Source organism: Daktulosphaira vitifoliae, unplaced genomic scaffold, assembly GCF_025091365.1.
Source record: "Daktulosphaira vitifoliae isolate Bord-2020 unplaced genomic scaffold, ASM2509136v1 Scaffold_5, whole genome shotgun sequence".
Classification (NCBI taxonomy): domain Eukaryota; kingdom Metazoa; phylum Arthropoda; class Insecta; order Hemiptera; family Phylloxeridae; genus Daktulosphaira; species Daktulosphaira vitifoliae.
This window is the reverse complement of record NW_026099576.1, coordinates 7,455,087-7,471,791: the sequence shown is the minus strand read 5'-3', so window position 1 is coordinate 7,471,791 and position 16,705 is coordinate 7,455,087. Positions and strand designations below refer to the sequence as shown.

The 16,705-nt window shown below is 24.2% G+C and overlaps 1 protein-coding gene and 1 long non-coding RNA gene across 3 annotated transcripts in view; both read left to right on the top strand.

Moving 5' to 3' along the window:
* The window catches only part of LOC126907527 (E3 ubiquitin-protein ligase goliath-like), a 45,052-nt gene that overhangs the window by 27,752 nt on the left and 595 nt on the right, over positions 1–16,705 (top strand). Inside the window, exons 3-8 of one of the 2 annotated variants that reach the window (XR_007704550.1) lie at positions 9,583–9,700; positions 10,845–10,916; positions 12,371–12,550; positions 15,438–15,557; positions 15,651–15,783; positions 15,901–16,051. Coding sequence is in view for 1 of the 2 variants with exons in the window: in XM_050688888.1 (XP_050544845.1) it covers positions 9,583–9,700; positions 10,845–10,916; positions 12,371–12,550; positions 15,438–15,557; positions 15,651–15,783 (623 nt within the window). In the remaining variant the exon portion in view is untranslated. The remainder of the gene's footprint in view (positions 1–9,582; positions 9,701–10,844; positions 10,917–12,370; positions 12,551–15,437; positions 15,558–15,650; positions 15,784–15,900; positions 16,052–16,705) is intronic. The other variant, XM_050688888.1, reaches the window with a different exon arrangement.
* On the top strand, positions 4,735–7,479 carry LOC126907562 (uncharacterized). Its single transcript, XR_007704563.1, has 3 exons — positions 4,735–4,973; positions 6,203–6,955; positions 7,188–7,479. It is a non-coding gene; the product is annotated as an uncharacterized LOC126907562 (long non-coding RNA).

The following is a 16,705-nucleotide window of genomic DNA, read 5'->3' as shown; positions in this document are numbered from 1 at the left end:
TGTGTATTTTTTATTACTTCATCTCAATACTTGAATATTCCGAGCTGAACTTTGACATTTATTTTACCGTCTGGCATTAAGACGTAGCCGATAGTTTAGTTATAGCGGTTTCGAGTTCATTAATGACGTTAATTATTAAAATTACACTAAGTTTAAATTATAATGTTCTGTCACCGTAATATAATCGAAAATTTGCTCCACGACGTCATGACTCACAACTAGTTATGTTTACACAGAAAAGAAAACCGTCTAAAAGCATTTTATTACAAACCGGAAAAAGCGCCTAAAATAATCCTTCAAAATTACCATACCGCAAATTATAACTTTTTTATCTACAACTACATTATTATGCAATTAAGAGTAATTGTTCTTTACCTAAATTTCCTAAGATTTTCGAAATATTTGAATTTGTCATTAAAAATAATGATAAATGTCTTTAGTATAAATGTTATAATAGTTGATTTTAATATACTACAAATTAATATTTGCCTAAACAACGTTAAGGATAACGTTGTTCCTGTAAAATTAAATACTATTGTTTGTGCTTTGATCTTTTGTGTTTTTTGCTTGATGTTGTCGAGAAATCGTTTGATGAGAAAAAATAGGTACAAACATAAATTATTTCAACAATAGAGATTAGTATTGTAGCTTCGTGTCTAGAATGTGTTAAATGTTAATTTATGTAATATTTAATTTTGTCAATACTTAATTCTATGTTTACAACAACTAAAGATATCATAATTTATCCATATATTGTGTTGAGGCGTGAGAACGGACATAAGGCCATTAGAGTTGGCATTGTTTTGGAAGACTTCCTGCATTACGTGAATAGTTTTGGAATCATAGTCACATATCTTTTTCTCTGTCCTTAAATATTGAAATAATTAAAAGTCCATGAAATTTACAAAACTTTTTATCCTATCCGGAACATAAATTAACATGATTTAAATTATAACATTGTACCGGACACGAGCACTCTGCTGTTGCAATGTCGAATAATACAATTAAACTATATGCTAATGCTGATGGTAATAAAAAATTTTAATAATACTCTCAGCACGACTTAAAATAACTTTTATTAATTCAGATTTTAACTAAGTCTAATCAATATGTTAATTTATGATCGGAGCACAAGGATTGAACATTTAGTTAAAGCTTAGCGTAAATTAAAATAAAATGTATCTTTTTTATTCAAGCGCAATGTGACTATGCTGTAATTTTGAATACGCTGATATGCATCAAATCGTTAATAATCATTCAAGAATAAAGTCCACTATAATAAGATCATTTAAAAATAATAATATTCTGTTAATCTGTTATACTAAAAAGTGTTATTTCATTTATATTAATTAAGATGACGTTTAAACCTTCTAGATATTAATTTGTTAAAAAAATGATTGTGCTATATAAATATTTTTTAGTATTTCTCATGGAGTTATGCAATTTTCTAATTTATTTATGATTAAGTGCTGTTCTTGTTATTTCTTTAATTAATAACATAAAGTTTACTACAATTCCATTATTATAAGTTCAATATTTAATTAATTCACTAATTAATAAGTTTAACGTAAATTTATGTGCCTTTTTGAAAACTTAATTGACAATTAAATTAAGAAATTTAAACTTAACTGCTAGTTGTTAGTTTATCATATAGTTAATTTTACTTTATCAACTATTATCTCAAATTCAATGCAATGTTACATAGAATTATTTCATTATGTTGCTTATACATTCTTTTAATTAAAATATTTTGGTGAATAAAATTATAATATATTATTTTTAATTAATAATTAATATAAATGGTTTCAAATACATGTAAAAAAATTAAACTATTTCAATTTGATATGTAATTTCTGGGCATAAAATCATTTGTATGTGCCTAAAAATATCACACAAAAAAATTATAATTAATTGATATGTTGAAAAAATAAAGTAACATACTAATAAGACATTTCACATAAAATTTGACAATGTCCACTTTCGCGCTACCCCTAAATATGCTTTTGATAAAATTATTTTAAATTAAAATACTTAATTAGTGTTATTTTTTTTTTCGTAAGTTGAAGATGTTTATTCATTTTTTAATTAAATTTTACACAACCAAGCTAACTTGTTTATTGACTAAATATTTATAGATAATAATGAAATATGAATTTTTACTTTTATAAATATTTTTATTATAATTTTGACTTTGTCAGAATACAGTAAATCGTTTTTTAGGAAACTTCAATGTGTTAAGAATGATAATTATCATTAATAATTATTATAATTAATAAAAAGGATACTACATTTAATCCGGCTGTTATAATTGTTTTAACCAAATTTGCTGCAGAAGAAATATGAAAAAACTAACTTTGTGAAACATCTGAAGTATTAATTTTAATATAATAAAAATCCCAGCACAGGGGGTTTGCAGCATAGTTGGATCAAGTATAATGATATCTGACAGTGATTAAAATCACTATCAAAAATAAACGCTTCGATGCAAATCTTTAGATAGTGTTTAATTTTAAAAAAATTGGTGTATTATTCCAAAAGCTACATGATCTGCTAGTTCCTTATTAATATCTTGATTAAGATAAAGTATGTCGAATGAAAAAGGGATTATTAAAAAATATTATTTCTCATGAAAAAATTGTATTGATCCATACATTTTTCAAAAAGTTATTGCACTTTCAAGTAAAAAATGTAAATTATAAAATCGAAAATATTCACACAAAAATAGCATTCGGTAGCCGTTTTCACCATGAAGACAAGTCCAGAGGTGAAATTTTTTTTTTTTCAAATTAAAGTATATTACATTAGCTTTAATTTAAGATATATATAAAAGTGTCAGACCTTCCGGAACATTTTCAAAAGTTAAGTTGAAAAAGTTAATTTTTTGTGAAAAAGTTGTCATTTTAAATCCCCCCCTGTGGGCAGATAAAGGGTCAAATTTATAAAAAAAAAAACTAAATGATAGGTAAAGACATCAAGCATCTATATAAAAAAAAATTATATTGACATGTTCATTTTTGAAAAAGTTACGGCAGTTTTTATTTAAAAAAATTGAAAAAATTTCGAAAATTAGCGATTTTTAAATTTGTAATTTTTTTGGAGGTTTCCCCCATTTACGGGGAACGAGGGAAATTTTTTCAATTTTGAAGGGTAATGTCTTCGACTAGATACGATTTGTGATCTTTTGACGTATCGTTGAAAGAAATCCGTTCGGTGAGAGCTGAGAAAAAGTGGTAACAGANGTGATCTTTTGACATAGTAAAACCTAATAATATTATATTTTTATAAAAAAAAAAAAAAATTCGCGGTCAACAATTTTTAAAAAATTTATTTCTTGTAACATTTGTACATTTAATTGATAATGTTTTGATATGTTACCTATAAAAAGTAAGTACTAATATCGATACAAAAAAGTAGTCATATTGAAAGAAACAATCGATATTATCACAACGTTCCTAAAAATACTCAATATTAATTATTAGTTGTTAATGAGGTGGACAAGAACTGTCTATGTACTTAGACCTGTAGGACCGTTTTGCTTATATTAATTATTAATACATCATAACTAGTTTTTATTTTTAACAAGTTAAATTAGGATTATTTTACACATTCAATTAATCTTTTTAAGTTAGTAATTTATTAAAACTAACTAGTTAAATTAAAAAGTTACTTAAATAGTAACTTTCATACTAATTAGTGTTCAGCTTTATAAAAATCATAGTTCTGATATTTAACTATTATTTAAAAAATTAAACCATATGGCTATAATTCAATGGGCAAAAATTCGCATGCAATAAAAATTTTAATATTTTTAAAAATTGCTTATAAAATTGATATAGACTTTTTATCTTGAAATCAATTGAATACAATATTATTGAATGTATGGTATTTGTATTCAATTTTATCATATTGTAGTATATTATACTTCAATATGAAAGAATATCCGTCTTCAATTAACATATAACCTTAACTACATAGTAGAGTATTTGAATTTAACATTATTGATTTTAGGATTTTAACTTATCACCAATATCTTAAGTTTCATGTTTATTTATATTTATGAATATATTATTATTTACTGGAGTATACATTATTTGTTTTCACTTCATTACACTAAATAATTGATATTTTTATTGAACTTCTATTGATTTAATTAAATAATATATTTATTGACTATTATAAAAGACCAATTTAAAATATTTTTAAATCTTACATGATTTTAACAAATTTAATTTAAAAAAAATAATAATATTTAACGTTAAATTTGCACATAAATCATGAAATACGATCAAAAGAAATAATATATCTATTATATTGATTTTTTAATTAAAAGGTATTATTTTCCTTTATGCATTTCAAATTAATTTTCATAAATTTGTCCTTCTCGGCTCTTTCTAAAAACAACATACTTTAATTGATTTTCCTTGAAACTCCGTCGCGTTACTTTTATGGCGCCCTAATGTCATCTGATTGAACGGATTGTACCAAATCGATGGCGCCCGAATTGTCCTAGTTTGTAACTATGCCTGCAGTAAAAAATGTAATTCCTTTAAAAAGTTATTTGTTTATCTAATTTTTCATTACAATTTCAATTATTTTTATACACTTTTAGTAACTTTTATTTGTTTTTAATCCTAAGAATATACAAGTGGAACAGATCTAACTTACAACTCTTATAACTTTTTATTTTTTTTGAAAATATCAAAATAGCCATTTTTATAGCTTTCCTTACAAAAGACAACAACATCTTTAGGTTGATAATAACTTTTAGATAAGTACTTATTGGCTTATAAGAATTTTAATACATAAAACATGTAACGAGTATATAGCACAGGTGGAGTATGCGTTAAAAATATACACCAATACAAACTCTATCCACCCGCGCTACATACTCACTCGGTTTATTAAAATACCTGTAAGTAATAATTGATATGTACTTATCCTAAAGTTAACTCGTCAACTCATCAGCATTTTTTGTAAGTAAAGATCTGAAAAACGGCTATTTTCAAATTTTAAAAAAATTATTTTTTTATTATTAAAATTATGTAAAAATTGTTTAAAAAAAATATTACAGAAAAATTTTAATTTTATCATAAGTTATAAAAGTTGTCAATTAGATCTATTCCATCTTATATATATATATATGTTTTTTTAATTGAATAGATTATTATTTTTAGATTTCTGTGGTAGAAACGACTGAATAAACAAATTTATTATTTGCAATTAATTTTTTTTCTCAAAGTATTTGGATTTGATTTTATTGATCTCTGTCTAGTTGCCTGCCATGGTGATTATGAAATTTTGTTCAACTTTCTCTGATCATTAGTTAGATAGGACGTAAAAATTTTTAGTTTGAAAATGACTAAAATAATATTCATATGATTTTTGCTAAGTTTAATTGATTACTAAGAATACGTCACGAATAAAGGAGACTTCAGTATAAAACATTTTAGATGTTAAAAATAATCACTAACTTATTATGTTATCATTTATTTTTATTTTTTATTCCTATTTATCTAAATTATAAATTAGCTACCTATAACAAAGGAAAATTGGTATCAATTCAATGCTTTCCAATTATTTATATTGTCTTACTAGATTGATTATTGTACACAGCCTTTCGTATGATTATAGAATAAGTTACCTATTTATAAATTTATTAACAGTATTATCTTTAAATATCGTGTTTAACAAAAATTCAGTTAAATGAAAACAATTTCTCTGATTAAATGCAATTTGTTTTATAATCTTAACAATGCGGTCTTAATCACGAACTAAATTTAGTAAGTTCAACTGTAAAGCTAATATACATATTTTTGTACAGAGCAAAAAACGGATAATACAAATAATTATTTGCATTGAAATTTAAGTTACAAGAAATAATTAAAATAATTGTTGTTTTAACAAAAATGAAAAAAACTTATATAGAATGTTCATTAGGTAAAGAAACGGGTTTCTATTGTTCTCATTGTTTTTATCAATTTACCCGTTTCATTACTTATTGAACACCTGTATAAAAAATTATGAACGTAAATTTAAATTTAAAAAATAAATTAATTTGAAGAATTTGAAAAATTATCTATTAAAAAAAATTCATTGTAGTCTTTAAATAATTCATATATGCCATTGGATTGAAATTATGACATTAAAAAATCTTTGTATATTGTTTGTCTGGAAACTCATACTTTGTGTATTTATTTTACAGTTGTGTAAATAGAAAGTAGAAACTGTATCATGTGTACCCTGATAGTATGGATAATTTAAATCCCAAGACAAAGTTCAACAATATTTTTTTTTTATGGATAAGCTTAATGTTAGCTTTTGTGTAAATGTAATTATTTTTTCTCTTTCTATTTTTTATTTTTTTACAAATTACTTAGCCAAAAAATATTAGGTAATATTTGGTAAACCTTGACAATTTGATAACGTTTCCGTAATTTCGCCTAAACACATTACTTTACAAAACAAACTTAAGGTACGACGTTTACATTTAACCTAATTGTTAAAAGGAATAAAAGAGCCATTAATAAAGTAAAAACATTTAACATTTACTAAGTAAATACGTGATTACACACAATGCAAAGTGAGCTCAATGATAGAACTATGTTCATAATTTAACCACACTAAAAATTTTTTGTTTGAATTCGCAAGTAGAGATAGCATTGGTCATTAGCAAAGTGCATATAAAAAAAAATGATAAGTGATTTTCATTAATTTTATCTATTACTTTTACTGGTAAACATAACTTCTAGTGGACGTCATAGTGCACTGGCGACTGTTTCATTTTTCTATTTAATTTCTGTGTTACTCAAGTTTAATCTCTGTTTGTATAATCAAATATTACTAATCGATTATTTTATGGTTCTAAAACGGCATTCGATTGTAATGAGATATAGTGTTGTTGTACATTACGACATTTTTTTGATGAATTTTATGACTCAAGACCTTAAAATATATTGTAAGTATCAGTTAACTCGTTTTTCTAATTTGATTGTAATTTAACTCTATTTAAATAGTAATAATAAAATATCGAAACCGTTAATTGTAAGTTCATGATAACTGTAAAACACACAATGAATTTAGAGAGATTATAAAATTGAATCGACACAACTAGTTCGTTTTTTTAGTGTAGTGTGGACTGATTTATGATAATGACATAACTTTTAACCTTCACAATATTATTATTCTAGGTTTCTAATCAAAGTACTGATCAAATTTTCTACATTATTCCATCTCAACTATTAAGATGTGATTTATAACAATATATGTATAAAGTTAATCGTAGATAAAAGTAATATGTTATTTAAGAGCCGCAATGACCTCCGAATAAAAAAAAATGTAATCGTTGAAATTATAGACAGTAGCAGAAGTTGTTTTAATGTTAATAGCTAAGTATTCATGTTTTGGAAGATTCGATTAATACTTCACAAATACTATTAACTGAATGATTAACTTACAGGAGTGTTATTTGACAAATTAACCATAAAAATAATTTAATTAATTAATAACTTAATTGTATCTAATATTATTATTTTTATAGATGTTTTTTTTTTTTTTTTTTTTTTTTTGNTTTTTATATTTTTTTTTTTTTTTTTTTTTTTTTGAGACGAAATGTACCATCAATTAATTTAAATGTATACAATTTTTATTTTTGATGTTATCTTGTTGATTTCGTTTACTATTGTTTTCATACTTGGTTTTTTCTTTGCTTTAGTTTTTAAAGAATGAGGCTGTTATTGTTTTATATTGTTTAAATTAACAATAATATTGATCATTGTATGTCATTCAACATTTAAATTATTTAATTAGTTTTTGTTTTAAATAAGTCATCATAAATTATTACAGAAATTATGTAATAAACCAAAATGAACATTGTTTTCAAATACACTCAAAGTACAATTATAAAAGTATGAAGTGTAACGATATATTGTAAATAATTTTTTTTAACATAAGTAAATATCTACAATAAGGGGAAAATGAGTGTTGTTAAGTGACAAGTAATAATAACTAATGAATATGTATTCAGTTACACACTTAATATGATGCCCTTTGTTTATTTAGTTAGTAGATTTTTTTACATAATACTATAGACTCAATAATATATAATGTATTTATTTAATAAAAGTTGATCATTTGTGGCTTATATTATTTAAAATGAAAAAATTATTTAAAATATTAATTTAAAACAAAAAAATATTAAAAATGTTTAACTTAAAAAGCCACACAAAAATACTAACTCTTCCCATCAAGGTATATTATGAACATAATTATAACTTATGAATTTCGAGTTAAAAATTCTTATCGACGACCAATAATTTTCGTATTTGAACAATTTTCCATAAATATAAAACCCATTTAATATTTATGACATTTAAAAATATTAAGTTGGTATTCAAATAAGGGACAAGGGTTGGTCATAGAAATTATTTAAACATTTATAAATCAAAAAATAGTACTACTTAAACAAGCCAAAAAAAAAAAAGTTATTATTATTTTAATAGAATCTATAATAAATCAAGGGCTCTATATACCTATAATTATTTTTTTTGTATAATATCAATTAAAAAAAAATTTTTTAGAAATTTACCCAATTACTAATATATACTTTTAAATTTTTCTCTAAACACAAAAAATAAACAATTAAGACAATTAATGTAAAAGATGTATACTTGAAAATAGATAATATTTTGTAATCTTGTTTGAAATTAATTTCAATCAAATTTTATTTTTAAGATGATTGTTTAACAATAAACTATTTATTTATAAAAAACGATAGGAACCAACTCTAATGAAAATTGTAACATCGAACCTTAATAGTTATCCATTTCCGGATTATTGCGTTGCCTATGCTATAATTTAAATAACAATATTATGTGCTTAATATTCAACAATAACAATCTACCACAGATTGCAACACGTACAAAATCAATAATTTTTGTGTGGCGTGTAAAATACGTTTATCAACTACCATTGTAAACAATAGTCTATGTACTTATATACATTTTTACTTCGCCGAGAATATAATTAAAAGACTCTATGCAATAACAAAATAACTATTTATTTCAAATTTTAAATTAAGATTAAAACGACGAATATATATATATATATATCAGAGAAAAATTTATATTTCCTAATACTTTGTTTAGAATTTAATGACATTTGATGTAAGTCTTCTACAACCATTTTTTAAGTATGAAAAATTGAGTTATCATTCAAAATTATATTCGATCATTTCGAAAATGTCTGTAGTTTTCTGAGAATAAAAATATATGTGAAGTATTCCGTTTTTGTCGTTGAACTGAAGAGTACTGTTTATTATCAAACATAATACATGTTACAAATAATTCCATAAACAGTCAATAGGACCTAGTTCAATATTTCAATGTCCGTAAAATTATTTTACCATTTATAAGAATTGCTGTGATGATAGATAAGTAAATCTTGATGCATCCGAGTCAAATAACAGCAGTAATAAGCACAAACTTTGTCAATGTTAATCCTTTTGATAATTATTTTTATTATTATATTTTTAAATTAACGGACAGTTATCAATGAATCTTTAACAATATTTTTTTTCATCCACAGGACGTCCGTACTGTTTGTAAGCATATCGTTCATTGTGCTGATGGTAATTTCACTGGCATGGCTCGTGTTCTACTATATCCAACGATTCCGTTATATACATGCTAAAGACCAGCTATCCGTGAGTAACTTGTAATTGATCAAATTACCTACTAATTTGTGCTAGACTTGGTATATAATAATCTACCTATAATATCTTCACTGAGGTACGGGAAGGAATATTAGAGTAATATTCCTTATCTATAATATTAGTTATCGTGTTTTACTGAAGCCTAAATTTATGAATTACACATACCTCATTAGCAGATAACTCTGTGCTAAAACCTTTTATCGATGATAAAATATATAACAATTACATTAAGAAGACACCTTACTCATTCAATAGTACACTGTGTCTTTATAATGTTTGTCTATGCAAATATGCGTAGACACACATTACCCGTCTCATAATGGTAATCGACACAGTAATTCATTGCCACTTTATAAATAGTTATTTCTCAGGTAAATAACTCTTTACCCATTGCATAGTACTACTATTAATATAAACTATACATCTTAGAAACGATATTTTCATCTAATAAAGATCTTTGTTACTCAACCTTATTGTTATGAATGTCATGTTCTAAACGTCATTATCAACGGTAGAAAAATCTGTTAACTAACTTCAAGGCACTTGTCACTTACTACATTCACACATGCGTTACTTAAAATTTTGTTGAATATTTTACAACGGCCATTATTGACTTTCCAAATTTTGTAATCGGTTAGTTAAAACCGAATATCTGAATGAGTATACACTAGAGATTTAAACTTGCACGTAAGCATTAAAAAAATAAACTCGCGCGGTTATAAAACCGATTTCTAAGTTATTGCATACATCTAGTCAACACGAGGTTATTTGGGATTTTTGGACCGTATGTATTAAATAGTTAACTGTATCTTTTATAAAAAAAAAAAAAACGATATCACGCATGTGTAGAGAAATGAGGAAATGAAAGTGAAAAATATATTCACACACTACCAATACTCATCTATATGCTCATGTGCCAGTCAAAATATAACACTGTCGACCAATAGATATTTTATGACTTTACTAAATTTTGTAATCTTAAAATAAATTATAATTTATATGTATTATTTTTAAGAGTATCTCTAAAAACTAGTTTCATTAAAACTCATTAAAAACAATTCATTAATAATTACAGGTGCTTTGTATTTTTCAATTACTTTGCAATTGCTAAAGTAATAATTTTTTCTATTTTCAGAGACGATTGTGTAATGCAGCCAAAAAAGCTCTTTCTAAAATACCCACAAAACATATCAAAGTGGACGACAAGGTAAAAACAACACTAGTGTCTCATAAAAACATGTCTTCAAGTACTGCATAAGTTTCTAAGTGACAGTATTATTTAATTTATATCGTGTCCTTGTCCTACCGACTTTTTTTCATTTCAATATCACACTAAAGTACACACGAACATTTTGGGGGCTTCGTCGGCAAAGTCGCTCTACAGCATTTACAAATAATGAATGTGTGTGCAATAGTTTGAAAATATTATAAAAAAACTTAATGCTATATTTCATACTAAATTATCGAAATAAATCGATGGGTTTTCAATTTAATTTGTACAATACAATTTACTTGTTATTTAACTTTTTATTCACGTGTTATTGAAACTTTAAGTCCTACGATTCTAGTGAAACATCTTTTTTTTTATTGTTAACTTAGTTTGCGAGCTCCTATAAGAAGTGAGTTTTCGTGAGGGGGCACATTTTGCACACCCCTAGTTCCGCCGCTCTTAACAACATAATCCTTATTTTGTTAGATAACTAAAATAATTTAAGTTTAAATTCAATTAAACTTTTGTTTTATGTACTTTCTAAAATAGTGATTTTATTTAAATAATATTAAAATTATTATTATCTGAGTTCTGGCACCGTTTCAACCAGAACTGCCATAAATGCTGTAGCAGCAAAAATGTTATATTCATAAATAATTTTAATTCTCAATGCGTTCTTCATATTGTAGTAGTAATTTTTGGAAAATCGTTTAACATGATGTTTGACTAAATTAATAGAAAATTCACTAATTTGCCTTTCTGATTACATTATAAAGTGAACTCAACCAAACTAACATAACCCAACGCATTTGTAAGCTTACAATTTATATTTTCTTTGAAATTTAATTCTCAACCTCTATTCATAAATAATCAAAGCAGTTATCATAAAAACTGTATTCTTGTATCTAGAGTGTACATTTGTTGTATGTATTCCCCTTTGAGTAGTCAAGCGAACATTTCAATTTTTATGCAGTAAAATGTGATCTTATTTATCCAATATTTGAAATATTATTATTTTTTATTTGTAAACTACTCAGTGAAAAATTTCTTAGCTTATGAAATCGTGTTTCAACATTCACAAGCAATTTAATTTAGTTGTATTTTGTGAAGCAGGCGACCATACGGAATCGTTTTTACTAACAAATTTGTTAGTGTGTATTAATTGAAAACGAAACTAAATATGTCCATATGATGGACTATTGATTATTGTTCTATGTACTTCGGTTTTTTTAAGACACAGTTATTGTTTTTACATTGATGTGTTTTTGTTGTGCAAATTGAGATGTCCTAATCAACGCAAACATATGAATGCTGACAAATAATGAAATGTCTTTATATGTTTTGTATTATTTTTAACGTTCATTGCCAATATCCTTTAAAATATAAGTTTAATTATTGGTTCAATCACATAAATGTTATGTAATAAAATTACTCGTTGTGTTTCATCATAGGAAATCATTGGAGACGGCGATTGTTGTGCCGTTTGTATTGAACCATACAGACCGTCCGAAGTGGTACGAATATTGCCATGCCGACACGAGTTCCATAAGAGTTGTGTTGACCCTTGGCTGTTAGAACACCGAACTTGTCCAATGTGTAAAATGGATATTCTGAAACACTACGGTTTTTTGGTAGGCAAATTTCAATATTAGTTAGTCATCATTATTTTAAATTATCGTATGATAATTTTATAGAAAATATTTCAAAAAAGTTTTTAAATATCAAAAAGAATTGTAATTATATTTTTATCCAAACATAAAATAGATCCATGTTTTGATATTTCACTTGGCAAGAAGTTTTATTTTTTATTTTAAATAAGTTATTCATTTGGCCCTAACTCTAGCGAAAGATACAACTATTATAGCTATCAGTATGATGCAGTTAGGAGACAAAAATATTAAATTAGCAAAATAATTTATAAAAAGAGAAAATATTTTATTTAAAAAATAGATAAATAAACAAAACAATTATAAAAAATTGAACTATCATCGCTTCTTTCTCTTTTATTTTGTACTCACAAGTTCTTAGTAAAGTATAAGTTTACATTTAAATATAATTAACAAAACAAATATTCTTATTGAAACTTGTTTAATAGTTTTAAATAAATTTTCTCTTAAGAATTTTGAATGTTTTGCAAAGAGACAATGTTAATTAAACGATTTCTATAATAAAAACTTGCGAGTTAATTATTGTAGATTATGCTATTAATGTATAATTATATAGAATTATTGTAATAATTACATTTATATTGTGATATGGTCCTGAATAATCAATATTATATGAATTATATGAATTATTTGTTTCAAACTAAACATTTAGTATTTCCACATAATTCTGCGTTTGATATAGCCAGCCAAGATTACACATGGTGTATAATATTTTATGTAAAAAATTTAATTTTTTTGAAAAAAGGATTTGTTTAAAGTTATGCATAAGTTACGATAGCATTAAACATTTAAAAATGTTATTTCGATCAATATATATATATATTCATCATATTTATATATACTAAAAGTATAAAAAAAATTAAACCCAATTATAATATTACACAATTTNTTATATATACTAAAAGTATAAAAAAAATTAAACCCAATTATAATATTACACAATTTGATTATCTGTGCCTACCTACCCTAATTGACAAATTGTACCATAAATATTCTAAGTAATTAATTTTACGTTGTTCACAAAAACAAATTTAACATGTCAACTAACATGGTATTTTTTACTGAATATTTTATTAATATAGGCTATAAAAAAAATTGGCTTTTTTATAATTTAATAACAATTCAAATATTTTTAGTATTTTTTATTTCATATATAAATTTACAATACTTGAATTTAAAAGGTTAACGTTTTTTTAAATATATTTTTTATGTTTTTTTGATCAATATAATAACATTTAGTAATTCAATTACTTATGGATGACCATGACCTTAACTACCAAAGGGATTTTTCCTATAAGTTTTTTTATTTTTTGTAGATAAATCATACATTTAAATATTTGTCATGGTTTCTGGTGATTATTATTCATGGAACTATTAATTTTAAATAACTCTAATTTAACCCTAGTTCAGGAACCTGCTTATTTTAATTACAATTTAAACTAAAGTGTATGTTAAAACTATCTATTAAATTTAATTACAAAACAATTAATTTAGAGAATCATTTCTCAGGTGACCACATAGTAATGTAAGAATAATATTTAGTACAACCTTAAAACATAATAATATTGATAATACAAATTGATTAGTTAACACTCCTCCTCAATTTGTATATATTAAAAAAAACATAAATAAATACTGTGAACAAAATAACAAATAAAACATATAGTACTATTACAAAATTAATTTACTAATTTCAAAAATGTTAAAAAAACAAATACACATGTATGGTACTACTATGTATAAATTTAAAAAAATTTTTAATCTTTATAATATAGTAAAAACAATCTATATATTACTAAAATAATATAGATACAGTATACGATAAAAATTTGAATATACATCAGAAAATTAATAATTTTGAGATTATTAATTCATTATTTTATTCACATAAATAAATGTTTTAAGCATCATTTAAATTTTTTTCTGAGTATCCTTCATATGCTTTTTATAAATCTAACGAAAGGAACATAAAAATTAGAAATGTATTACTTCTACCAAATTGCTTTAAAATTTGAATTTTGCTTAATTTTAGTTCTAATTTTTGATATTCTATCACAAAAAATAAAGTTAAGTATTTTGGCTTCTAAAATTATCAAGCACGAGCAAACAAATTTTATACTAGTAACCCAACAACTTTTTTTAGCCCTTTTATAATTTGTTTTCAAAGAAAAGCAATAGAGAGTGTTCTCCGATACAGTATCTATGAAAAGTAAAATCCTACCAAGATTTATTTATTTATCTTGAGTATTTTCTAATTATTTTCAAAATTTAAAATTCATAAAACACAAAGTATTCTTAAAACTTATAATTAAGTAACACATTTTCTAATTAATTTCTGTATCTTTAAAAATAATTATACAAATTGAATGATTAACTATTTATACCAATTAACTGGCTATATAATATTTATCAATATAACATTATTCATTATTGTTTTTTTAATTATTTTTATGTTAGTTATACACAATATTATTTTACTAATTTAAATGCTCTGTAATAAATTTTTCCAATTTAAATTGTATTACCACATGATTTTATAATAAAGATAACATCATTTTGCTTTAATAATGGCGCACGTAACTTAGTATAACTTTACCGATACGTTTTGATACATTATGATGATTCAAAAACCCTAAATAAAACACTCGTCCTTTAAATTATCTTAATCTTCAAAAACTTAAATGCAAGGCAGTAAGGCAAAGCCATCAATGCACTTACTTAGGATCCCACAAACTTTAATTAATGAACCTTTTTTTTGTAGTCAATCTTTTTTTTAAATATAATATATTTAAAAATTGATTGGCATTACTTTTTTAAATATAAAATAATATTTAATTTTTTGATATAATAGTTCACAAGCAGCCAAGAAAGTTTTTTACATATAGAAGTAGAAGAAGCCACAAATGATTATAATGTCTACCAGTACTCTAGAAGTCGTAGTTTTATGGATACAATGCAAAATTCTAGAACGGTAAATTTTATAATCTTTTTTACGCTTTCATTGTATATTTCAAATTTGTTCTTTATACCTATTTACTTTTGATGTAATTTTGCGTTAAAATAGATACCAGACGTCGCAGCTGTTACAGCAGTTGGGTTCGAGCCACATAGCCGTTCATCAACTCCAGACGAACTTACACCGGCATTACCGCCAGTTCAGCCTGTTGCTTTTGCAACCAACCGATCCACATCGCACGGTGAGTATTTAAATAAGAATTTTTCTTCCGCAATAATTCATAGTTAAAAACCACAAAAAAACAATTAGTATCAATATTGATGGTATAGGGTAATACTGATTTTTTCCCTCTCAACAGAGTTCACAACACGAGTAGACACTGATGATACTATCCAGTTTTAACGTGCGATTACAATAGTTTGAAGTTGAATTTACTCTCACAAAAATATTATATTAATTTTCATAAGACTGTTGTTAACGTGCTTGGTTCAAGTACTGGAAATTTATTGGTAAAACAACAGAATACATTTTTATGCATTTAACTTCATTTCATTTATACGCATATGGACACAAATCTTTAGCTTACTCTACTAATTTTGTGCTAATTAAACATTATTTCATTTAAATATTAACAAAAAAATTGATAATAAACATTTTATATGCAATTATTTTATATTTTTTAATTTTTATAAATTCATACACGTGTACAATCATCGTATGGTCAGAAATATAAGAAGGATTCGCCTGACAGAGAGGCGTATTGAAAAATTCATAAAATATTCAAATAAAATTTGAAAAAATTTAAAATTGACAAGCTAAATTTTTATAATTTTGTTTGACTCCTAATTTGTATTATTTTTATATAATTTTTGTAAAAAAAAAATATTTTAATCTCTTTTTTAAACAAATAAATTAACTGCATACTTAAAAATATTTTTGAAAACGATAATAATGAGAATAAACTTTTAGAAATCATATAATTAGTAATAACCTTAATACATTTTTTTGGTAGACTGAAAAAGAAATTGTGCAATATTGACAAAAACTTCCCTGAAATTTTGTTAAAATTATGCTTACGTACATGTTTATTATTTATTAATTAATAACTTTATTTTCACTATTCATTTAAGTATACTTTATTCATGTTTCGAAAATTAATTATA